The sequence below is a fragment of the Theropithecus gelada genome, chromosome 18, assembly GCF_003255815.1.
Source record: "Theropithecus gelada isolate Dixy chromosome 18, Tgel_1.0, whole genome shotgun sequence".
Classification (NCBI taxonomy): domain Eukaryota; kingdom Metazoa; phylum Chordata; class Mammalia; order Primates; family Cercopithecidae; genus Theropithecus; species Theropithecus gelada.
This window is the reverse complement of record NC_037686.1, coordinates 54,272,867-54,298,800: the sequence shown is the minus strand read 5'-3', so window position 1 is coordinate 54,298,800 and position 25,934 is coordinate 54,272,867. Positions and strand designations below refer to the sequence as shown.

Below are 25,934 nucleotides of genomic sequence, written 5' to 3'. Positions count from 1 at the left end.
AAGAACCCTGTAATTTTGAGTAACCCTATAGGTAATGGTCTCTTTCTAAAGGTGGTAACAAAACAATTAGTTAAATGTAGTCAGCCACTGCGTTGTTGCCTGGGTTGTTAGCACTTTGCATAGTCCAGGGTGAAGTTCATGAGATTAGTTCATAAAATAGCCAGCATTAGGCCTGGGGCAGGGAGTCCAATGTATCTGGCCTGAACACTGTCTAGGCCAGTTATAAATTCAGGGCCCTTGATGAGTTATTTTATGTTTATAACCATTAATTTCCTTAGAAATGTGAGGACAACACTAATACTTATTCTGAAGGGTCACTGGGATCATTAGAGATTAATGCAGTGGAGACACCCAGCACAGTACTTTTCCCATCATAGGAAGGCCATAAATGGGGCCAGCCATGATACACGTGAATGGAGAAAACGGTATTAGCACACTCAGCTCTTCTCTGCTCCCTGCAGACCTCCAGGAGGGTGGCAGAGAGGAAAAACAACCTGTTGGCTTTTTTGTCATGCACAGTCTCGTGGTAAAAGCTGCGGAAGGCCGCCTGAAGCATGGCTGAGACAGTGTTACTCTGAGGATTAAACGGCATGATCACCAATAAAACACCTGCAAATGCATCCACAACAGCCTCCGACGGGGATGGGTTTGGAGGCTGTGGCTGGCTTTGAGCTGAACTCAGATTGACTCACGGCCAAATCATGCAGGCAACGGTTTTGCTGCCTGGAGGAACTCAGCTGTGTCTTATCTAGAAAAGGGAACTAAGGGAATAAAACTGACTGAAAAAATAGTTGTGGACTTTTCTCTACTTATTTTATTTAGAATATGAAGTTCTCACATTTCCTCATTTTGTATACAGTATTTTCTTTTTTCTTTCTTTCTTTTTTTCCAATCCAAATCTTCTGTTTATGCAGTTATAAACAGTAGAGGTGCCCAACTCTTGTGTAGAACAGAAAGCCATTTCATTTGGACCTGGGTACAAATAAATGAAAATCTATTCCGTTGGGAACTGTGTTCTCAGGCAGAGGAACAGAAGTGTGGGCAGAACAAGGATTTCAGAAGGTGTTTTAAATTTAAAAAATGTATACGTATGCATATAGGTGTATGTTTACATATACAACAGTGTATGTATGTAATTTTATGGCATGGTGGCATAGGAGTTTTAATACAATTGGTTTAATTTAGGGCACTGCTGATTGTGTAGGGAAGGAAAAATAGAAGCTGACAGAAGGGCCACCCCAGGACTGTTCCGAGGTGCAATATGTATCAAATAAAACCTTTTGTTCCGTGATCCTTGAAATACTCAGCACACCTGTGATCCCAGCAGGCGGCAGGTAAGCGTGCTTTAAGCATTTTAAGAAGGGACAGCAGCAGAGCTCAGGGCAGGGTGCCCCTGACTCCTGGGAGCTGGCTGGTGCCACGTGGAGTCTGGGCTGAGGCTCGGGTGTGAGGCCTTCGCTTTCCGTGTGACATTCATCTTGTTGTGGCCTGACAAGACTCTTGTAAGTGCATAATGAAACTGTTTTGGAAGAAGGGTCTGGGGGAGGGCGAAAGTTCCGTGTGGATGGTGCTGGCCCTGGAGCAGCCGGCCGCGGTGGGTCAAGCCTGTAATCCCAGCACTTTGGGAGGCCGAGGTGGGGGGATCACGAGGTCAGGAGATCGAGACCATCCTGGCTAACAAGGTGAAACCCTGTCTCTACTAAAAATACAAAAAAATTACCTGGGCATGGTGGCGGGCGCCTGTAGTCCCAGCTACTCGGGAGGCTGAGGCAGGAGAATGACGTGAACCCGGGAGGCGGAGCTTGCAGTGAGCAGAGATCGCACCACTGCACTCCAGCCTGGGTGACAGAGTGAGACTCCGTTTCAAAAAAAAAAAGAAAAGAGCTAGGAGCACCTTTCCAGGAGGTTCGGAGCGCCGGTCTGCACGTGCAAGTGTGCACATGAGCAGGGCAGGAGAGGGAAGAAGGCGGGGGAAGGGAAAAGGAGGAGGGAGGGGGTAGAGAACACCCCCAGGGAAGCAGGAAGCTCTCCACTTTGAAGCATGTCAGGATCTGCTTGCACAGAGGTGGTTTCTGAGGCCCATAGGCCTGCCCATCAGTTCGTGGTCTAGTCAGGGAACAAAACTCGCACCTGGTTTCAGCAGGGAGAATTTGGAGTGGAGGACTGAAAGGCCAAAAGGAAGCCCGGAGGCATCAGAGAGAGAGAGAGCGCAACTCCAGGAAAAACAGCCAGTGCCCCTCTGGCTGGGGCAACACAGGACAGAGGTGGGGATTCTGGCATCTGCAGGTTTAGAGGGGAGGCCCTTGAGGCCGGGCCTGAGACCCCTGAGGAAGGAGTGCTGCCCCTTGGGCTGGGGCCTCAGGAGCTTGGAGGAGGTGTCCCTGTTCCCTGGGATTCAGACCTCTTAGAAGTAGGTGTGATGAGGAGCAAGTCACTCTTCCCTCGTCCTGCCTCCTGGGCTCCCTCTAGTACCTTCTACAGGCAGGCAGAACCTACCTGGGAGAGGAGCTGGTTGGAAGAGGAGAAATTATGGCTTGGAGAGTTTCAGCCCCAGTACCCAAAGCAGAGTGTGGAAAAGTGAGCATGGGGCTGAGAGACACCAGCTTAATAACCCATGCAGCAATGCACATTTAATATTCCGCTTTACCAGCCATAGAATACACATTTGGTTTCAAAAATTGCAAAGAACAGACATTAACAGCTTTTCTCCAAGTCACTCAGCAAATCGGCAGTGTAATAAAAATGTTTTATATTTATCCATATTTAATTCGACTAACACTGACTGTATACCAGCTATTTGGAGGAAGGTAAGAAGCTTCTGAGCAGAGTCAGCAGCACAGTTATGTACATCTTGGGAAAATATTTTTTTTCTTCCTAAAAAAATATTTTAGGCAGAATAAGACAAGTGAATGTCTCATTTATCCTAACCATTCTTTAGTCTTTAAGATCTTCAGCCAAAGGAGTAGTGAGTGATGGGAAGGACAAGCAGGTTCTGAAGAATCTTAGCTGATTGAGGATTTCGAAAACAAGAATGGTGTTCACTCCTTTTGTCATCTTTCAGAGTGCCTTGAATAGTTTCCAGAATGCAGTGAGTGCTTATAGTTTGTGGTCAGGCAGCTTCTGCATAGTTGTTAACCTCGGCATGATTTGGACCCACAGATTCGTGCACAAGCACAAGCTCTCAGCATCCCTCTCTTTGCATATGTCAATATAATCTAGCTTTAACTCGACACCGCCTTGTCCCTGAAAGCCCAGTGTGGATTTTGTAAGGCCATACCAATTACAGCTGATAATTGTTGCCATACTCCTTTCTGAAATAAGCAAATAACTCCGGCAAGCTCTCTAAACAGACATCTTCCGGAGCTCAAGGTGACAAGCAGAATGCCCCTGGGTAAAGAGAATGAAAGTGGATATTCCCTTTCAAAAGAAAGTAACGGGGAAAAGTGTCTGGGTAAGTGAATATATGATTATCTTCTTCATGTAGAGGTAACACATGCAGGGTAAAAATCTTTGCTTGGTTGCTGGTGTGAGGATTGGATCAGATGACTATTGAGATAAATGGGTGTCTTGTATCTTGGTTGAGGTTATTTGGAAAGGGCGAGCACTAATTGTGAGTGCTCAAGGGTGCTACACAGCTAAGAACTACCCAGCGTCAGAGATAAAGGGTTCAGGAAGCAGCCTGGCTCAGATTCCTGATCCCTCCTAAACACCACTGACTCCTGTGTGTATCCTCTGGGCTTAGTCTAAAGCTACTGGCCACAGACAAGGCAAGGTAAAGGAAAGCCAGGGCTTTGGGGTAGGAGCAATGTATATTTCAGCCCGGGCTTTCCCTGCTACCTTTGGTGTAACTTTGGGCAATGAACGTGAATAACCTCTCTGAGCCTAGTTCCCTGTGTTATACTCACCTCACAGCATTGTTATAATGATTAAATGATCTGCTTTGATGTGAATGTGACCGACACATAGTACTGTGGTAGTCCAATAAAACGTTAGCTACCTTTTTCTTCTGCACTCTTTGTGGCCAGTTCTGTGCCAAGTACTCAGCGTCGGGGAGATATGGACAAAGTTGGGGAGTGGCGTCTCAATTTCTACCCTTGGGAGGAGGGAATAGAGCCCTAAATTGTATGTGCACATAAGTAATTACTGAAAATTGCTGAATACAAACATACTCTTTTCTTGAACTTAGCAGTGGCCATGTATGTCTATTTGGAAGAAATGTTATATAGATATGGAGAAGCTAGAAGCCTTTGGAATTCTGAGTAGGTGCAATATGTGTTCATGATAGAATTGTCTGATTTTAAGCTAAAACTTTGAGAATTTGAATGTGGCCTGATGAGCGGAAGTCAGGGCCTGTCCTGGGCAGAGCAGCAGCATGGGCACATGTGTGGGGCCAGGGACAAACGTGGTATGTGTGGCAGAACAAGTTAAGGAGGTCCAGCTCGATTGGGATGGGGACCTGATTTGCGAAATTGTGCGAGAGGGCTGAGTGAGGGAGGAGGAAGTCCTTGAACTGTATGCTAGGAGCTCTGATAGCATTCAAGAGCTACAGTGCTTTCTTAATCAGAGGAGCAACATGATGGAAAGGGTGCTTCAGGGAGAGGAATGTGCTGAGCACCCTGGAGGAGGGACGGGAAGAGTCTCTCTACAGGAAGACAGGCAGCACCAGCTTAGTTAATCTAATCAGGGAGAACAAAGGATCATGGTCATGACAGAGCCTAGAGAGGAGGAGATGCATCCGAGAGAAACTGGCAGGGAAATATTGGCAGATATGGGGACCGATTGCATGTGAAAGATAAAGGAGATAAGGAAAGGAGAAGTCAACAAAAACTCACAGGTTTTGAGGCCAAGGGGTTTGCAGCTGCATTAGGTATTACTGAACTGTTGAGTTCCCATAATGAACTCCTTAAACTACTGTTACTGTTATCACTATTAATACTATCGCTACTATAGTACTATTTACTACTACAGGTTAAGGATAATTAAAATTTTACTCTGGATTGAGTACTGTGCAAAGTGCTTTACATGCATTAGCTTACTTAATCCTTACTACCCAGTGAGACCTTCATTTATTAAATATCATCTTGAGCACCTTCTACAAGATAAATGCTGTGTTAGGCCTTGGGGATAATATAGGAGCAATGTTCTTGCTTTCACTGAGCTTCTAGTTTTAGTCAGAGGCTTCAGACAATAAACATGTAAATAAAAAAACAAATCAAATATGGTGGTTGTGATTAGGGCTGTGAAAGAGAGTCTAACAGAGGGGCTTGCCTTAGAGAGTGGTCAAGGAAGGCATGAGAGAAGCCAGCGGAAGGGCATTTCATTATGGGGGGAGCAATAAAGGCAGTGCTTGCCAGGTTGCAGGAAGTCCCGAAGGTCATACCCCTGCAACATGAGAATGAGGGAGAGAGTAGCATGGGCTGTGGGTGGGTGCCAGGAGGCAGGCTGATCCAGAAAGGAGTGGTCTTGTAAGCTGTGGGGAGGTGTCTGGAGGATTCAACGCACAGTGGGAAAACAGTGGAGAGGAGTAAGTAGAGGAGTGACATGATCTGACTTAAATTTTAAACAGACCATGGTGGAGAACAGATTGGAGGGAGGTGCAGGTGGACATGAAGAGACTGGTTGGGAGGCTAGATATTTGCCCAGGTGACAGATGATGGTGGAAGCAGGGGTAAGAGAAATGCAGGATTTGGGGTTGATTCTGGCATAGGACTAGCAGAATTTGCAGAGGGAGAGAATGTGCGGGCAGGGGAAAGGGAGGAATGATCCCCGGGTCTCTGGTTTTAGGAACTAGGTGATGGATGGGTGATGGGGCAGACTGTGTTTAGAAGAAAAAAAGAAGAGTTTCTTACTGGACACACTGCACTGGAAAGGCCTATGAGTGAAAATTGTGGAGATGTCACATATGCAGTAGGATTTATAACCCGAAGTGGTCTAAGCCAGAGATAGAGGTTTTGCATTCACTGGCATAGGCATGGCATTCAAAACTGCAGAGGTGGCGAGTTCACCCAGGGAATGAGCCTGTGGAGAAGAGGCTGGGGCAAAGCTGACAAGCCCACCAACAATTGGGGTCAGGTGGAAGGAGAGGACCCACAGACACGGCTGAGACAAAAGAAGGAAAAACGGGATTGTGAAGGTCATGGCACAGAGAGGACAATGAGTCAAGGGGAGACAGGTCATCAGTGTCTGAGGTTGTGACTGAGAGGTGTCGTAAAATGAAGCCATTGGATTGGGCAGTAGGGAGGTCTTGGGAAATAATGAAAACACAGCTTTGGGTCAGTGGTGGGGACTGAAGCCATATACCTGGGTTAAGAAGTAAGTGGACACTGGTGAAAGAGCTTGGGTAGACAACACTTGAGAAGGAACAGTTCTCTCATCCTCGTCATTCAAATTTGAGGAAGCCGAGGTGAGCAGGGCTTGGTGACCTGTCCAAAGTCACTCTAGAAATAATTGCAGGACTGGGCTTTGAACTCACCTGTGTTTGAATCTGAAACCCATGCTCCCAGCCTCTGTGCTAAACAAGCGTTTAAGTTACCATTTGAATGAATTATTTATTTTCTAATTAGTTCCTTGTCTCCTATTCTCTCACTTGGTTGCTTTCACAAAATAGTCTGTAATTAACACCCCAATAAAGTAAACATAGGAAGAATTCAGGATTAAAGATGAAATAATGATAGATTAAATCAAGAGAATTCAAATATAACATTTATAAATATATTTATTGTCTCCAGCTATCCTAAAGCACATGCTAAGATCTTCTGAAATGAAAAATGTTTTATTTTTATTTTTTTCATTAAATTTGCACCTCAGGCAATACCTCTGGAAATGCTCTGAAAAAACCCCACAAAAACACAAAGCAAAAAACCCTGTACTCTTCTTGCATTTCCAAATTTCCCTCTTCCCCATTCTATCATTCCCAAACAACAACTGCTGCCTCTTTTAGGACCTGAATAGCTCTTGCAGGGTCTGAGCCTTTTCTTCCAAATCCCAGTTCCCAGTTTTTCCCATTCATAAGAGAGACATGGACAGGGAAATAAATTTTTCCTTTCTGACTGGTATCTGACAAAGCGGAAGTTACATTTTAGCTAGGTGTCAAGTAATGTACCACTTGTTCCAGTTTCTCTCAGGCCTCAGATACAGGCTAGGTGAACTTTCATACTTAATTCATATTCAATTTCAATATCCAATACCCGGGTCATTTCTACTTGGCATTTCTTACCTTGCCGACATACAAAGGGTCAGTCCCAGTGTACTCTTCCAGAACGAAAAACTGGTTCCAAACCCAGCTCCTTTTGGACCGCTGATGTGACTGTGGCTTGTCTGACAGGAGTGCTTCTAATTCACCTTGTGGTGTTGGGGTACCCGAGAGAACGGTGGTTGTAAGGTCCATCAGTCCCCAGAAGTACAAGGACATGCCAAGTCCAAGCCAGTTCTTTGCATTGCTCATTCTACCAGAAGTCCACATGGGATTGCCAGGTTTTCAGAAAGTGGAGGAGAATTATAAGCAACTGGAACTTGAGTATTTTCCAAATTTAAAAAAAACACACAGTTTTTATTGGACACTTACGCTTCCCAAATGAGATCCCGCTTCAAGTCAATCTGCTTGAAGTTGACTTCCTGTCAAGTTAAGGAAAACACAGTGTGATGATGTGAGATTCTTTCCTGCAGGCGGGTTGCAGGTTTTCAAGAAATGTCAGTAAATATTCAGCTTTCTACTCAATGAGTTAAAAAGTCATAACAGGTTATTGCTTTAGAAATGTGTGAGTAATAAATACTATTTTGATAATAAGACAACACATCTTGCTATAATCAATCCCAAACCTTTGGATATAGATTTGGTAGGAATAAAACTGATAAATAAATTTCTTCTCACTAGTAACTTAGCTGGAGGGTTATGCTGTATTATTGATTGGTTTGAATTAATAGTGTGCTTTTTGAAATATTTATGATCAGACAGCCTCTTAAACTCTTAAAAGCAGCATTCATTTACCAAATATAGAGCTAATAACTAATATTTCCATTAGCCCAACTGCTTTTCTTTGCTTATTAAAAAAATAGGATAATCCAACTACCCTTTTTTTTTTTTTTTTGTCACCCACAATGATCTTGTGCCTACGCTCTTATTGATAATGCTAGGAATCTTGGGCTTCATTTATAAGCAGCCATGGATCACTTCTCAGTTTAATCATTTTCTGAGCTCATAGTGGATTTCAAGTTTCACACCCTGCTGCTTTGGCTCCGAAGCACTGATAGGGGCTGCTAATGTGACCTTTCTAGGATTTAAATGGTCAGTTAATCATTATATCCTTCACAACAGACTTTAAAGTGCTATTAGTCTCCTGCCTATGGGAGCAAGCTAAGAGAATGTAGTCAACAAATTTCCTTTCTTGACCTGAAGGACTCATTTAGGCAAAGGGACTTCTACCCTGGGGACACATCTTTCTCAGTCAAACTTTTGTTGCTCTGCAGTCACATTTAGCTCGTGACCTCACTCCTGGGCTTTGGCCTCATCTATCTTTTCTTCCCTTATTTGGCTTGGTTTAATGAGATGGCGTAACACTCAAGTCAACCTGTCAAAACAACCAAAATGTCTTCCATTGGCTTAATATTTTCACTGTTAATTTGAAGAACTGCTGTCATCTGAGAACAAATGTGTGTATTTGGAGATTGCAACTCCATGCAACTAAATAACACTTCATTTCTACAAGTGGTTTGAAGTGAATGCATTGATGCTAACTCAGTTACTACCTTCCACCTGTCGTCATCAGAACTGGTTTCAGCTTCCTCTCAAATACTCATGATTGAAATTTTAAAATATTTTATAATTATTTAATACAATATGCCATTTCATTTCTGAATAAGAAATCACTTTAATGAGAAGTGATAAGGAGAAAGTAGCTGAGGAGACCGTAGAATTTTTGTAACAGAATGGGAGGCTGTGCCTCTTATGAGCTCCAGCTCTGAAGGCAGATTGATAGTTAAGAAAAAGCAAGCCAGGTGCCCCTTATTGAGGGCAATGTGTTTGCTAATAAAGAACAACGGTGCTGCTAGCAGGTGAGTTACCAAATATTCGCTGTTTTCTCTCTCTTTGGATGGTGGACATCTTCCCTTGGGAACAGAGAAACCCGGTTCATGTTTCTCTGATCCCTGTCTACAGGGAGATGTTCTGGAAGAAGGAACTTAACCCAGGAAATGAATTGATGAGAAAGATTAGTGAGACATAGCTGTGCTGTTTTAGAGACCTAGAAGGCAGACTAAAGGACGTTGCCAAAACAAAACAAAACAAAACAAAACAAAAAAAGCCACTGCCAGAATACTGTCATTAGTAAACCATAAAAGCAACATTCTGTATATTGTAAGACACAACATATCTATAATTCCTCAAAGTGCATTAGACTTAAGAGGCAGTTTGGTTACTGGTTCTATCTTCATTACCTCTGACTTATTTACTTGTATGAATTTCAGTTTCCTCATCTATTAAGCAGGGACAGTAATACTTCCACATACCTCACTGGACCATCACAAGAATCTGATGGGATCATGCAGGCAAAAGTGCCCTGTAAATGACTAAGGTACCAACCGAACTTGAACAGTCAGATCAAGTACCTAGGTCATATGTAAAAATCATGTAGCTAAGCCAGAAATATCTATTTTATGGGCACCTTTGGGGCCAGAATTCTGAAAGGGCTTATAATGTATATCTGCTGTTTTTCAGATCTCTACATCTGTGATAAGTACTGTCTGGTACCAGATTCTGGCTCAGTCTAATTCTGTAATAACCAAACATTGGCATTCCATCTGAGGAGATTTAATGAAGGGCTAGTTATTAGAAAACTCTTCAGTGGTAGAGAAAATTATTTTGTGGGTTGCGTTGATTAAAGCTAGAACTCACTCACACTTTCTCTCTGTGTGTGTGTGTGTGTGTGTGTGTGTATTCCCTTTAATATCTTTGTTTCTTACCTATATTTTGCCTAAGCACACATGTCTGTTATTTTCTCTGGCTAGTTGTAGTAACTTGCTTTGAATCTAACAGTGCGTGTGCATGCATGTGTGGTACTGCAGATGTCTCCTCTCCTGCTTCCACTGGCTACATTTTATGTACAAAATGAGATTTGAGGAATTTTAAGTAGTGTCTTTTATATTCCCGATTTCTAACAAACTAGGCATGTGTTCCTGCCAATTAAAACCCCCTATCCCCCTACCTGAGGCATGATCTGAAGAGCTCAAGGAGAAGAGCCTTCTTTGAAATCTGTGATGAATATTTTCTAGGCGGTCAGGTTGCCTCTGTTTTCATCTCCCTCTCTTTTCTACTTTGGCCTCCTACACAGTAGTGCAAATTCTTACTTTCCTCCCCTCCACTGAACACGTACAAAGGTGGCTGTGGGATCTTGACCTGGGGAACCCTTGGTGATTCTCTGAAAGCCACTGGTACCTTCACACACCCAAAGTCACAAAGACCACAGTGTCATACCAACTCTTTCTGTCTTACATAACTTGATAGCAACAGTTGATGCAAAGCACTTTATTTCTGCTTCCTCGGGGATGAATGCATGAAAAAGACTCCCTGCCTAACTTTCTAGAAGGTGGAAGCTGGGTTATACAATAGTTGCATTATTCTTTTCACAATTAGAGGTGTTTTTTACAAAACAGTTCTATCAGAAATACTACTCAGTTTGCATTTATTTTAAGTGAGGTGGTTCTCATATTCATGTTTTTTCCCTACAGGATATGAATAGCAATAATATGTTTGGGGTGGGCTAATTGCTGTTGTTCTTATAAAAGAAGATACTGATACATGTGTATTTGTATATGTAGATCTGCTTTGGAAGACTACATATGCCACATGAAGAATACATTAGTGGAAATTGACTTCTGCGTTAAATGAGTCTTTTAAAAGTTTCCCCCTCATCCTCCCTAAAGAAAGAAAACAGCTTGGTAATGAACACAGTAGGAAGAAATTAAAGTTGTACATAAAGTGTGCTCTCAGTGAATTGTTTATTTTGTTACTTATATTCATTGTGATATTTAAAATGTAGTGGGGAGGGATGGTTACTGCTTTTTCCTTGAAATGAACTGGGCTTTTATGGTCTTGCTCTGATTTCTTTCCTCATTATTCCAGTTTTCCTGAGCTTTTCATGGTTAATGCAAGTACTACTTAGCAAAGCTCAAATGACATCTCTATAGAAGCAGTCAATCGACTCTGTTTGTGACTCCATATAAGAAGACGACGGGGCGTTTTAATGTTCTGATTTGGCCTAATGCCTTTAAGAGAGGTAAATGCAGACAGTAGTGTCATGGTTTTAAGAGCTAAACTTCTTAAACTTTCATTTTTACTTATAGAAAGAGCCTCAAAAATGCACTTAAAAGAAAAGAGAGACTTTGTAGAGATCTTAGATAGTACAGTGAAACATGACAGTGTACCATAAAGTGCATCAACATTAAATCAGAATGCAACTTAATGTCATAATGCTATTCCACCTCCCAATCAAGGTTCTCGCTTGGGAAATAGCAACAAACCCATTTTACTTAGGAATTAAAATCCTTTTGTAAACAGTGCAAAACCCCAGAGAGTGACACAGGTGGTCACGGGTGTAAATTGGAGTAAAAAGTTGTTCGTGTATTTCAATGTGTATGGTTCACAAACAACAATATTCCCATTGCAGAATCCCATAAAGAAAAAAGTTTTAGTGCTTCTGTAAATACACTTTCAACATTCCTGGATTTGTTTGTGTATGTTTGTGCTACTGACCAAAGTCCATCACTAGGGGTCTGTCTTGGACAGGGTGGGTAGTGTGGTTTTATATGCTGAAAGGGGACACAGTTCTCTGAACGGAAGTTGTTTTCATTTACTAAGTTTTTATTATATTTCTTCTGTACTCTATACATAAGGATTTTAACTCCTAATCTAAGTGGGTTTGTTTCTGTTTCTCAAGAGAGAACCTTGATTGGGAGGTGGAATAGCCCTATGACATTGAGCTGTATTCTGATTGAATGTTGATGCACCTTATGATACACTGTCATGTTTTGTTGTAATAGCTAAGATCTCCATAAAGTCTCTCTTCTAAGTGCATTTTTGAAGCTTTTTCCATAAGTAACAGTGATAGCTTAATTTTCATTTACTACAGAGGTTCTATCCATCACAGTTTCTTCTGGGACAGTCATTAGGTGAATGGAAGCTCCATGGCCCTTTTGTGGTCATCAACTCACCAGCCCACCCAAAACCACCCATCTGTGGAGGCAGCCAACTCTCAGCAGGGCCAGAAGAGGTAGTCCAGGTACTAGATTTGCTGAATTTTAAGTTGTACTCTCACTTCCACTCCCCTACCTAACCCTCACCTGCCTCACCACACCCCTCCTCCCAACTTAACCTTTCTGAAGTAAGATATATCTTAAACATTAATGTTTACTTATTTAATGTTCTCATAGTAGGCCTCCCTCACTCCTCAGAGAAGCTGTTAATATGTTGATGGTGTATGCAGAACTGAGGGATTACAGTATTACATTTTTAAGAAATTGAACAGAAGAAGAAAAATAATACTTAATTTCCATGGAGATTTCTTAGAAAAGATGGTCACCACTCTTGCTTATTCTAATTTTCATTATTTATCTTTCTATGAATTCCTTCTCCACCAAGTTCCTCAAAAATGGTGGCACTCCTGAGCCTAAAGGTTCAGCTGTTATCATGTTCACTCAGGCCATTGCCAGTTCTCTGAAATCTTCCCTTTCCCACCACTGCTACTTATTTTCTCTCTCCTTCCCACCACCCTACCAGTTTATGTGAGAGTGCTGTTTTCTAAATGAAACTGGGAGCCGTAAATGGAAGTATGGGGTGGATGTGGGTGTGGGGAAGGTACACAGTAGCTTAATTGAAGTTTAGGAACAATATCTCATTTTGTATAATGGTAGGGATGTGCGTATGTGTGTGTATGTGTGTGTGTGTGTGTAGTAGAGCAAAAAAAAAATTGGTAGTAAGCTTGAATTATATAATTAAGAGCCCTGGGTTTGAAAAACTTGGTCAGTCCCATAATAAAACTTGCCGTATGTTACCTATATACATGCTGACCCTCTAGCTATGAATTCCCTAGCTTGGGTCATAAATAAAGGCATTTTCACTTTAGAAATCCTTGCTCTAGAGTTCATGCCCAATTCCTCTGTGCTTTTCATTCTTGTTATAATCAATTTTTGCAGTTCAGGGTGCCCTGTCTTTCTTTCCCTATCCGCCAAGGCTGGCAGATAGTTTCTTACTGATCCTTTCACTCATATTTAGTATCTGGTAAATGTTTTAATCCTCAAGGAGTCAGGAAGTTTTTGACCTACTTTACCCTTCCTCCAGTTTTCACTTTTAATCAAGCTAATGAAACTATAGCCCAGTCTGTGGGCAATTTCTCTGACTACAGTTAGACAAGAATGATCAATTTTGATTTCTGAGACTTGTTCCACATGCCTACTAATTTCTCGTTTTATGTGACATTTATAATTGCATTAAATCTGTGCTCATTCTTCATAAAAAGCTTGTATTTAAAATGAAATTATGTAGCTAACATTCTTTGATAAGAAGTTGCAGGTAATTGCTACTCAGTGTTTTTTCTTATGACTTTGCCTTTGTACAGCGTTTTAGGAAGTTAGGAAAATCCTGTAGTTTTCCCTGGACCCATAAAAAAATAATTCACAGGAAGAAGATTTTTTGGCAAAGGTAAGTTTGCTACCTAAACGTCAGACTTAAATCTTGAGTATCAATATGTTTGATCAAAGAATGGATTGCAAAGCCAGACAAACTTTAGTGAGTTTCAGCCCTACCACTTACTATCTATGTAATCTTGAACAAGTGACTTAAACTCTTTACGTCTCTGTTTGTCATTTACAAACTGGAGGTAATTATAGACTCTGTCTCACAGGGTGATTGTAATTAACTGAGAAAAAAATATATATGAAACTCTTAGACATTTGAGAGATGGTTAAAGTCTTGTGCCTGAACAATAGTAGATGCTCAATAGATACTGGTTTCCTTTTCTTCCTTCAAGGAGTTTACAGTTTAGGAGGGAGACATTACCATTAATCCTAGTGATAGAAATAATAATAGGAATAGGCATAGGTATAAATACCATTATTAACAATAATAGTGTAGCAGCAGCAGCAATAACAGAAGCAATAACAGCAGAGGTAATGACATGGAGTGTTTATGCCAGGCTGTATCAGGTAATTTACATTTACTTTGTCATTTAATCTTTATAAGAATTCCACATTAAATGTTTTATTTCCTCATTTTACAAAGAAACAAACAGTAGTGTGCTGGGGTCAGCTCCTATCACCTTTCACCACAGCCTCTCAATGCCTCAAGGCCTCTCAATGCCTTGAAATTGGCCATGGTGTATTTATACCATGGGTATTGGCAAATGCTACATAGGAAGAGGATGAACTGGAATTCTTCCTCAGAGCGACTGTACAAGATGTGCTTAGTACGTGACTGACTGTGGCACAGATCTGTTGGTGATGAGGGTTTACAGGACCCCGTAAAAACAAAATGCTAGGCCAGATCAGAAAAGGGAGAAATGATTTCCATCAGGAGGATAAGGGCTTAAGGGAACCTATGAACTAGACCCCGAAAAATAAAAGGGCATTCCAAGTTAAAGAAAACGCAGATACCATGGTGCAGATACAGGATGCAAAGGACCTGTCTGGGAGAATAATAATAATTTAATTTGCTTAGAGAATAGGGTCACTTCAGGAGACTGAGGAGGGATGAAAGAGGCAGGAAATCCAGACAAAAACCACTAGCTAGGAGCTGGAGATACTGGATTGAAGTATTTGGAATATACTTGATAGTTCATAGTGAGCAACTGAAGGTTTTTGAGCATGCCAAAGTAATGTTGGGCCAGGCGTGGTGGTTGACACTTGTAATGATAGCACTTTGGAAGCCTGGGTGTGGGGAAGATTGCTTGAGGCTAGGAGTTAAAGACCAGCCTGGGCAACAGTGCAAGATCCCGTCTCTATTTAAAATATATATATGTAAAAAAAAGTAAAGTTAGTATGATACTAATGTATACGGGCAATGGCATCCGAGGCCATATAAATGTAAAGGAAAAAAAAAAAAGAAGAAAAAGGGGAACAAAGTCATGTTGATAAATCTCTGTTTAGTAGTGTTTCTGGAGAGAAGGTGAGAAAATCAGTTGAGAGTGTTCAGGGAAAATTGGTAAGGAGAACTTCAACCAAGGATCCAGGGGAGGGAAGAATTGGCCAGATGTCTGAAACATCAAGGAGGCAGAGTCTCTAACACTTGCAGACTAACTGGATAAGAAGAAAAGTGGGAACTGGACAAGATGAAGCAATCATGACTTAAACTTCTGTGCCTGGGATGGGGCAGGAAGTTGGGAGGAGGTGCTAGTTAGAGCCAAGGTGATAAATTTGGTTTTATACGCAGGAATAAAAAATTCATCATTCTACGTCTGATTAGTTAAAGAGGCAGGAACTTTCTCTTTTTAGTCCAACACTTCAAAGTGGCTTGGGGCATAACGAATGTGAGCTTCTTTCTCTTAGAGCACATCTCACCCCTCCCTGAGATACAGCTCTGAATCCAGCCTCCCTGTCCTGGTGCTGTACCTGGATGTGACTTCTCTGTGGCTAACCTGGTAAAATTTATCTTTAACTTCAACTTAGCTGGGATTTTTTTGATTTGTCCATTTCTCGGATCTTATTTACTTTACACAATCTCCTGTAACACTAGAATAGTGGGTGTGTTATTTTTCATTCTTCTAATGTGTACGAAATGAACACCTAGAAGACCACTAGCTAGGAGCTGGGGATATTGGATTGAAGCCTTTGAAATAAGCTTGATAGTTCATAGTGAACAAATGAAGGTTTTTGAGCATGCCAAAGTAATGTTGGGCCAGGCATGGTGGGTTCATACTTGTAATCCTAGCACTTTGGAAGGCTGGGTATAGGGAGAATTGTTTGAGGCTAGGAGTTCAAGACCAGCCTGGGCAACAGGGCAAAACCCTGTCTCTCTTTAAAAAATATATATGTAAAAAAATTAATATGATACTAATGTATATGGGCAATGGCATCTGATGCCATATAAATGTAAAGAAAACAAAATAAAAGGGCAGTCTGTTCAAGAAAAAGAAAAATTTACCTTTTAATGCCCTAACAAAACAAACCAAAAATCTTACTGATGTTTATTATGTATCTTGTTGAAGGAAAGTAAAATCTTGTCTTCTAATACATGCTTTCAGGAAAAGAAATCTCTTTTGGAGCATAGTGTATCATTTGGAATCAGGACATCGTGGTTTAAGACCAGTTCCAGCTCTGCCACTCGATGTGTGACATCCAGTATATTGCTTAATCCTTTTGAGCCTCAAATATGAGAAGAATAATCTTCTTTAAAGGAGTATTGCAGATTATCGTGACCTAATACTACAGATTAAGTTTTGTGTGTGTGTGTGTGTATATATATATATTTAACTTCTTATGTGTTTCCCTTTTAATCTATCTTCTCAAAGCAGTTTGTGCATTTTCTTTCCTGGCACTTCAGTATTCTGTATTGTAATTATATACTTGTTTGTTTTTCCTCTATATTGTAAGCTCTTTAAAGACATAGGTAATGCCTTTTATCCATGTGTCTATGGGCAGTACTTGGCACATACTAGGTGCTCAGTAAATATTAACTGTCAATGTATTTTTAAATGGCAAAAAAGTATTTAACAGTTTAATGTTATTCTTTCTGCCTTCAAGCTTTTACTTTGATTTACAATCAATGTATTCCCATACTGAGTTTAATGTCTGTTCACACCTGCAGCACATTAGTGAACATATTAAGAGGCAGAGATAAAGACAATACAAAGTCAACAAAAGTCAAGAAAGCAGTGAGTTTTCACAAATGCTATTTTTGTTCTTGAACAGAAAACATAATCCTTATGTGTCAGAAGTCTTCTAGAACTGTGGCATCACTTGTAAAGTTAAAGCATCATTTGCAGAAATACTTGGAAATCTTATGAGGAAATTGGGATTAAAAAATTACAGTGACCTATTTGAAAGGAAAATAAATCTTGGGATCCAAGATCTCTAAGTTAAAGGGAAAAGTAAATCTAGAAACTACTTAGGGCAAACTTGCCTCCCATCCTATTCGAAGTCATCCCTCTGATCACTGAGATAAATGCATATATGATTTCCTCCTTTGAAAAGACTAATGAGAAACTCAAAAGAGTGCAGCCATTTGTCTCTCACCTGTCTGTGACCTGGAAGTCCCCTCCCTGCTTCGAGTTGTCCTGCCTTTCTGAACAGAACCAACGTTCATCTTACATATATTGATTGATGTCTTATATCTCCCTAAAATGTATAAAATCAAGCCGTGCCCTGACCATCTCGGGCACATGTTGTCAGGACCTCCTGAGGCTATGTCACAGCACGCGTCCTCAACCTTGGCAAAATCAACTTTCTAAATTAACCAAGACCTGTCTCAGATATTCGAGGTTCACACCTAATAATATATAATATTGTTAAGTTAAAGGGATGTGACCATCAAAGTTATCTCTGATGGCTTAGATTTTAACTTTCTTAATTTGGGGGAGGGAGGGTGATATGAGAAGATCTTTTTTCCTCTAATTCTTTTCAAGGTCAGCCTCCACCTGTTCTTTGGTAATTCCCTTTTTCTTGAACCTATAATCTCTTCATTAGTCCAATCCTCAGTATAAGACTATATTTACATCTCCTTTTAGAGTGTTTTTATTCTACCCTTACATTTCAATGACAGCTTTTCCAAGATAGACTTTCATCATGGAAGTCTGTGATGAAAATTGCTCCACTGTCTTCTAGCACCTAGTATTACTAATGAGAAATTCCATGTATTTTAGCAAAATTGTAAACTACAAAGATATGGGACCCAAGAGAAAGGGGATCCAATATAGGAGACTGGCAAGGAGAAGGCCCAGGATAGCAGTTGCATCCCAGGCTGTGAGTACAGCAGCCAGGTGAGGGGAGGGAGGGCTCCAGGAAAGAAACAAAGTGTCAGAGTGACTGAGAAGCTTCCAGGATTTGGATAAATTGTTGATAGGCACAGGACAGATTTTTTGAGCATTTGGGGGAAAAAATAGTGACATAGACATAGAGAAGACAAGAAAAGAAAACCCTAGGCAATTGTTGACCAAGAAAAACACAAAGTTCTGTAAGAAAAGCATTAAATCTTCAGGTATAACTTTGCTCAGTAAAAAACAACATTTATCCATACTGAATAAACATTGGCTATTCTTTTAGTGAGTACTGAAATATAACTATGTTGAAGGGCGAAGGAGGAGAGAGTGGTTGGGAATATGTGTAAAAAGAACTAAGAGCTCAATTACCCTACTGGAACACCAACTGCTAATATCTAGAATAGGTATTTCAATAAATGTATATAAGCATATGACTTAGAAATGTATTGGCAAATACTTGAATACATAACTTTGGGGTTTACGTTTTGAGATTGGGTTTTGAGGTTGGAGCAGGGGATGGCTTTTCCTTTTATTATAAGTCTTTCAGAGCCATCTTGGGTTTTTTTGTTTTGTTTTGTTTTTGGCCCATGCAAATATTCTACTTGCAATAAAATAAAAACTGACTCAAAAATTTAAAAGAACATATTCAAATAAGCAAAATAAATATTAAGGAATTGAATAGAAAAGAAAGGTTTGAAACAGATGTAGTGAATATATTGTATATACTTCAGAACAATTTTTTTCCACCTGTTAAGTGTTTCTGAGAGCAGAATGGAAATATCGATGTTCACACTTAGTGTCTTTATTCCTCCAAAATTGGCGACTATTATATTTATGGTGTCTTTCAATTGCAGTTTCACAGGATCAAGGAAGTGGAAATACTTTAGGACAGAGATTTTCAGAACTATGCTCCTCTAGACCTTAGAAATTCTAAAGCTTTTTCAAGATCTGTTATGAAACTGCTAGGCTTAGCTGTCTTCTTATTTCCCGCTTTCTTTATTACCACTTTCCCTTTTACTAAGCTCCACCTTAATCTGTGTTACATATTTGGCAAGAAAGATTTCTTCACTAAGTTGGTTAACTGGGGGTAAAGAAGAGGCTACATCTCTATTCTTCATCATCCACAGTTTACTTCTCATGCGTTGAATAGTTAAATGGGAACAATTACAAGATGTGGGTTAGTAGAATACATGGAAAAACAAAAACAAAAACAAGCTACTGAGAAAACATGCAGGTGAATACCATTTTTATAATTCCCAGTATTATAAGAAAGGTAGGGAAAGGTTCCCAGAGAATCTTTCCCTACCTTTCTACCTTTATCAAAGTTAGAAAAGACAAATGTTGACAGATTGAATTAAATAGTTATTAGAAATTGTTATATTTTATATGTTAAAAATATATATTAAAAATAGGCAACATACATGAGAAAACGAGGGCTTATTGTCCTTAACATATTTAGAAATCTGTATGCTCAACATTTAAAAGGCGATCATTCCAAAAGAGAGTGATCAAATGACAATAAGAAAAATTCATAAAGGCAGAAATAAAATGATCAATAAATATATGAAAACCATTTTACTTTTTTTGGGACCGAGTCTTGCTCTGTTGCCCAGGCTGGAGTGCAGTGGCACGATGTCAGCTCACTGTAACCTCTGCCTTTTGGGTTCAAGCGATTCTCCTCCCTCAGCCTCCCAAATAGTTGGGAGTACAGGCATGTGCCACCGTGTCTGACTACTTTTTTTATTTTTAGTCGAGACAGGGTTTCACCATGTTGGCCAGGCTGGTCTTGAACTCCTGACCTCAAGTGATCTGCCTATCTCGACCTCCCAAAGTGCTGGGATTATAGGAGTGAGCCACTGCGCCTGACCTCAGAAAACATTTTAGTTTCACAATCAGCTTAAAAATACAAATAATAAAATATTTCAACCTATTAAATTGGCAAACATTAAAAAAGAACTAAGCTAACCAATGTTTCTGAGCATATGTTGTTCATATACATATGGATGGGAGTGTGGGTTGGTAAAAGCTTTCTGGAAGACAGTTTTGCATGATGTGCCATGTCTTTAAAATTACTGATGGATCTTGAGCTACTTATAATATATATTTTAATTTTTATTTATTAGCATTATTAGAGCAGAAAATTAGTGTAATCCATATTTGCAACAATAGATGATTCTAAACTTTATGACATACTCATGCAAAGGAATACCATTCAACTGTCTTTGAAGGAAAATCGAGAATTGGTTTTAAAGCTGTTCTCAAGAACACTGTTTATTATCAATTTCTCATATTGTTGCCACACACCTTTTAACTGCAGAAAACAGAGAATTTAGCCACTTTGCAGTATAGAATCTAAGTACAAAATCTATTCTATAGAAATACTTCAGAATAAACTAGTACAGTGAGTCAAGTTATGTTCGAATTAGCTAACTGGACTGGTAGTGTGACAGTATCCATTATCTACAGATCCCAGTTACCTTTATGGAAGGTAATTGTAGGAGGCGTTGTTTATCAACCTGAGATGCAACATTCTCTTCTCCTTGGTACCACTGGGTCTTGGATCTCTCCAACAGACCATGCCCAGCCACGTGTATATGATAAGAGTTGTTATTTGACCTAGAGACTGCAGTAGCAACCTGCCTCTAATTATATCATAGTAATAAAATCATGGGGCAAGGATTGGCTCAATGTCCTCATTTTTCTAGGCTGCTTTTTAATTCCCTGATGGTTCTTCAGTAGTGTTCTCTAGTTTAGTATCTGGAACCACCTTTCAAGCAAGTGTGCGAGGTGTTCTCAATGAGGACTCTCAGCACATCCCGAGTGCTTGTGCCTCCCCAAAGTCCAGTCCAATTAGCGTCTGAGAAGATTATTGAATATATACTTACATTTTAATTTTTCTTGGGAAGTTCTATGTTAACAAAGGACTTACTTAAAAAGAGAGATTCCCAAATGGCCCAAGACAAATTGATCTGCAATTAGATATACTTTAATGCAAAGTGAAGCCATCGTGAATCCCAGAAGTGACTGGCACCATCAGGAGTGAGAACTGTTTAAGTCAGAATCTTCTCAGCCATTTCAGGTGCTTCAGAAACCAGGCTATTTTTTGTATCAAGGTAACCAACTAGATCGAGGCCTGAATTAAGGGACACAGTTGTATTCTCCTGTAATGAGGGAAGAGAGATTTCATCCAGTGATCCTTTATCATTTGATCTTGTACTGGATCATTTTGACACTAAATCACATTTTCTGGCTAGCTCTTGTTATAAAATAAATCCCCTCAAAATGTAGTTAATACAGCCATCATTTTATTAATTTTCACAGTTTTCTATGGATCAGGAATTTGGATATATCTTGGCTATGTGGGTTGTAGTGTGGGTTTTGTCAGGCATTTGCAATCAGATGGTGGCTAGATCTTGGACAGCTGGGTCTGATGCCACTGGGGGCTGCCGGGCATCTTTGTCTCTCCATATGGTCTCATTTAGCACCTTTACATGTGATTTCCACGTGCACTGATTTGGGCTTTGTCACAGCGTGGTGACTCTGGGGATGGCAGTTGCAATCAAGGCTCTGGTGTGAATGCTGCTGTTCTCAAAGCAGAAGCTATGTCTTCTGCTGCATTCTTTTGGTTATGAGTCACAGCAGGTCCACATGCATCTTAACGGGAACGTGGCGAGACTCCAGAAGAGCCTGCAGGGTGGGAGATGGTATTGTGGCTCTCTTTAGAAAATGCAGTCTGCCACCTGGAATCCTGGACAGGCATCCAGGACCACTGAGTTCATTGTTGAAGAACTTTAGCAATCTCAGAATACAAAGAGCCAATCCCCGTCAAGGATGAAAAGGCAAGTTCTTGCATTTAGAAGGGGGTGAGAAAAAGTTATTTTTCTGTTTAAAAAACACAACAAGTTTAGTCAGACTGGTCTAATTTTCATTCATGATGTGACAGAGATAGATGTCTCTAAAGAAGAGAATTCTATGCAGGCTATATGTACACAACTTTTGATTATGTCTGTTCAGGCATAACAAAAGAGAGAACATTCTGATGGTTCAGTACTGAGTGGAGAATTATCATCAATGGATCATTTTCAACTTCAGTGCAATAACACGTACTATTATACAGTAGGTTCTAGATCAATAATATCCATTCCTACTTTTAAGGATGTCTAAAGTCGTGATTGCTAAGCATTGAGATTTTTCCAAATATGCAACAAGTAAAAGAGATGGTAAAATCTGTGGCTTGGCTTTAGACACATGGATCACTGGAGAAGTATTAGGAGATAAACAGAGTGATGATGAATAAAATAAAACCTAGTAACTTCTGGAAGTGAGAAACTCATTGAACAATGTAAGATTAGTGAGTCACAGTGGATATCATTTATTTCCAGTTTGACTCCTGATTTTATTTAGGGCTTCCCTTGCTCTGTTTATTCTAGCCCAAAGATGGGCACTTCTAGCCATCCAAGTCAAAATCCAGAAGTCAGGGTAAGATTTCTTCTGTCCCCACCTTCACATCCCCATATCTAGTTACTTAGACCTGTCAAGTTCTCCAGTTCTGCCTTGTAAGTCTTTCTCAAATCTATCTTTCCTCTCCATTCCTGCTGCCATTGCCATAGTTCTGGTGTTGTAAATTCTATCCCTTCAGTAGCCCTCTGGCTGGTATTCCTGTTTTCATCTATCCTGTTATCTGCCAGAGTGATCTTATCGGACCACTCACCTGCTAAAAGTTCTCTAATGGATCCTCATTTTTTAACTGATAAAATCTATACTCCTTGACAGGACATTAAGGACCTACACGATCTGGCTCTACCTCTACCATTCTCTCTCATCTTTCCCTGTTCCTCAACGTTTTGGGGTCCCTCCAAAAAACTATAGATGCTGTGTTTTAATACCTTCATATTTTTGCTCGAAGACAGATGCCTTTCCCTGGCCCTTCTTTGCTAAGCAATCTCTCTTCCAGGGAACATCTATTAATCCCCAGGCCTGTCTTCTGTGCCCCCTGCCACTCTGGCCATGATGCCAGCACAGCCCACATGGTTGCTTTTCATGCTAGCCTGCAAATTCTCTGAGGACAGTGGCTGTCACCTCTGTATTCTCAGCATTAGCATGGTGTCAGCACCAACAGGAATTTAATAAAACCTGGAGTTGAATTATTTAAATAAAAAGTGAACAACGATTCAGCAATATAACATTCTCATCTTGAAGAGAATCTTGGCACTTGTACGGCGATATTAAAAGAGTAGAATCCCGAGGAACCAGCAGGTGGGACTGGGATCCTCTCCAGAAGTTGTCAGTTTCTGAGAGCTATACAACGAAAAGAGGTTTGGAGAGTGAGGATGGCTTGAAACTTGGAGCAGGTTCAAAGAAATCCATGGAGCCCTAAAGATGAAATCTAAGTGTCTGAAAACAGGAAATCTTTAAGGCAAGGGGAGAAAAGGTCACAGTGCGCTTAATAATGATATCCACATTTTAAAAATTCGTCTTCACAGAAGATGAGCATCTCTTTAGGAATGAGGAACAGGGAACACAGCATTAATCAGTGGCAAAAGAGACTTAAACAACGTCAGGTTTCTTGAAGCTTATAAACTGGGACAGGTTGCTTAGGGAGATTAAGAAATCTTCTGCCCTTCCTTGGGTGGAGAGTGATGATAGGGACAAGAGACTGCAGGGGAGGAAGTGTGACACTGACTTTGGCTGGGAGATCTGCCAGGGGTGGGACATGGAAGCAAAGGATTCTAGGGTCTTTTACAAACACTAGAAATCAATGTTGTTTTAAAATGCTGATTTTACATAGTAGTAAGCATTTATAACATTTCACTCATTTTTGCCTAGGAGAAATGTTGAATTTACAAGCGTATAGTGAACAGAACGAGTTGCCCTTTCTGAGTGCAATCAGTTGATGATGATGCGTGATTCTAGCTATTTCTACTCTTATTGGCTATAAAGCATCAGTTAAAAAAATATTTTTTACGACCTGCTGATTGATCCCAGGTAGTACTTGCAGCAAGGCAAAATTGTTAGCTCTGCTGTCTGAAAAAATCATTGTTATTTGGGAATTACAAGTCAGCTTCCACTGCTTTTATGCTGACATTTTTCTCCCCTTTCTGATATTTAAATACCATGTAAGGAAGCCACAAAGATGTTCAGATGTTTCTAGTGGAAACTGCATTATCAGTTAAAATTGCTGTATGTTTCTTTTCTATGTTGGTAAGAGACTTTAGGTTTCCTTGGAATGGAAAATGCTCTTATGTATCTTTTGCGAAGTTTATTATTTCTTTCCCTATAATCCCTTTTATCTTTCCCATAGAGTAACTAATTATTAAAAGAAACCCATATAAACTTTACCAGTTTTTGTTCTTATACTGTAAGGCTAAGAATAGTTTAACAGGAACCAAACCACATGCTTTAATCCATAATAAGGAAAAAAGATTTTGCAAACGTTTCTCTTCACAGTATTAAAAGTAAATGAAGGTTAAAGAAGGAGGCTAAAAAGAAAGCCTTATTAATGGGAAATACATTCTGATAAACTGATTCCAATCTTAATAGTCAATTTAAATAATAGAATTGGTTAATAACATCAAATTAGGATTAAAGAAAGAGATAAAAATCTATTTCCACAACTTATTTCAAAACAAGACCTTCACTTGCTGATGCCATATTACATCAATCTGATTATACTGTTCATAATAAAGTATGCCCTATGATAGAATCCTGCTGGGAGATGTGTTTAATCAGATGCCTTTGATATTATTTGAGCGAAAACTACTTTAGACTCAAAAGAATCAAAGAGAAAAATCTTTTGCTCCTGCAATCAGTCTTAACCCATGGTGGAAACTAGTGCTCTGTACACATCCCGTCCTAATCTACTCACAAACATAAGCGCGACCTGACTGGTTGGGATTTCAGATTTGTCTTTTTCAGAAACCATGAAAGAAATTTGCTTTGCTCAATAACCATGTTCCACACCGACTGCTCATTTCTAAGTTTATCACAAATCAAGTCGAGATAAAGATTTTCTGTTGGCAGGAATTTTAATGGACACTAGTGACTACAATTAACAGCCACCCAATAATAATTTAAAATGACTATCTCAGATCACTTTGTTTGGCTCCCACAGGAACTAAATTGACACATTCATTTCCCAAGACAATCTTTCTATTTCATTGACCAATCTTGAACATTTTGTGAAGATATGGCAAAGAAATAACAGACAAGACAAAGTTTTATAACTTACTTTTCTCCTTTCTCAGAGTGCGCTATTTTTGCATTTTCCGAGCTTGCCACTGAGTGGTGGAGTTCCCTTCCTGCTGCCAGCTCCTGCTGTATGTCAGGACAACTTAAAGTGGCCCTCCTCTTGCCAGTTCCGGATTAGTCTTTAAATTAGAATCAGTGATAAAAGAGGCCATCCATCGGATGCGAGGACATCAGCTCAGTAACTTTGGGGGAAGAAGGCTTTCCTTCCCCTGCTTCCTATGCCCTGGGGTTTGAGCATGTCTCTTGTGGGGAAGTAAGACCCAGCCAGCTCCCAAGTTGCTGATGCAGCCTAAAGCGACTTGGAAAGGGAGCAGGAACAAAAGGCATCGCTTAAGTTAGGTGATTAGCAGCAAATGATGTATGGGGGTGGGAGGGAGCCTGGTATACAAGGAAGGGGAGCTGGCAGTTGCCCTTGTCTGGAGGGGGAAGGACAAAGAATGCTGGCCCTGAACATTTGAGGCCCTGGGGGATTTCTTAATGGAATCAAACAGCAGAGAACTATGTGCAGCCTTGTACAGTAAGAGCTAAAGTTCTTTGGACATGTTGTCCTCACAGACAGCTGAAAATATCTAGTGGCAAATACCTATCAGCTACTGATGCATTTCAGAAACAAAAGATAATGGGAAGGCTAACAAATCTCACGTCTTTTTCACTTACCATTGCTTAGTGTTTCCAGTAAGTAAATGCAGTATCTCAGCTGAGCTGCTCTTTCAAATTATTGTTAAT

At 40.2% G+C, this 25,934-nt stretch overlaps 1 protein-coding gene across 2 annotated transcripts in view; it reads right to left on the bottom strand.

The window, feature by feature from the left end:
* CDH20 (cadherin 20) overlaps positions 1-25,934 on the bottom strand; it is a 217,809-nt gene that overhangs the window by 54,598 nt on the left and 137,277 nt on the right. For both annotated transcript variants that reach the window (XM_025365608.1, XM_025365609.1), the window contains exon 2: positions 7,217-7,614. In XM_025365608.1, the coding sequence (XP_025221393.1) occupies positions 7,217-7,462 (246 nt within the window). In that variant the 5' untranslated portion in view covers positions 7,463-7,614. The remainder of the gene's footprint in view (positions 1-7,216; positions 7,615-25,934) is intronic.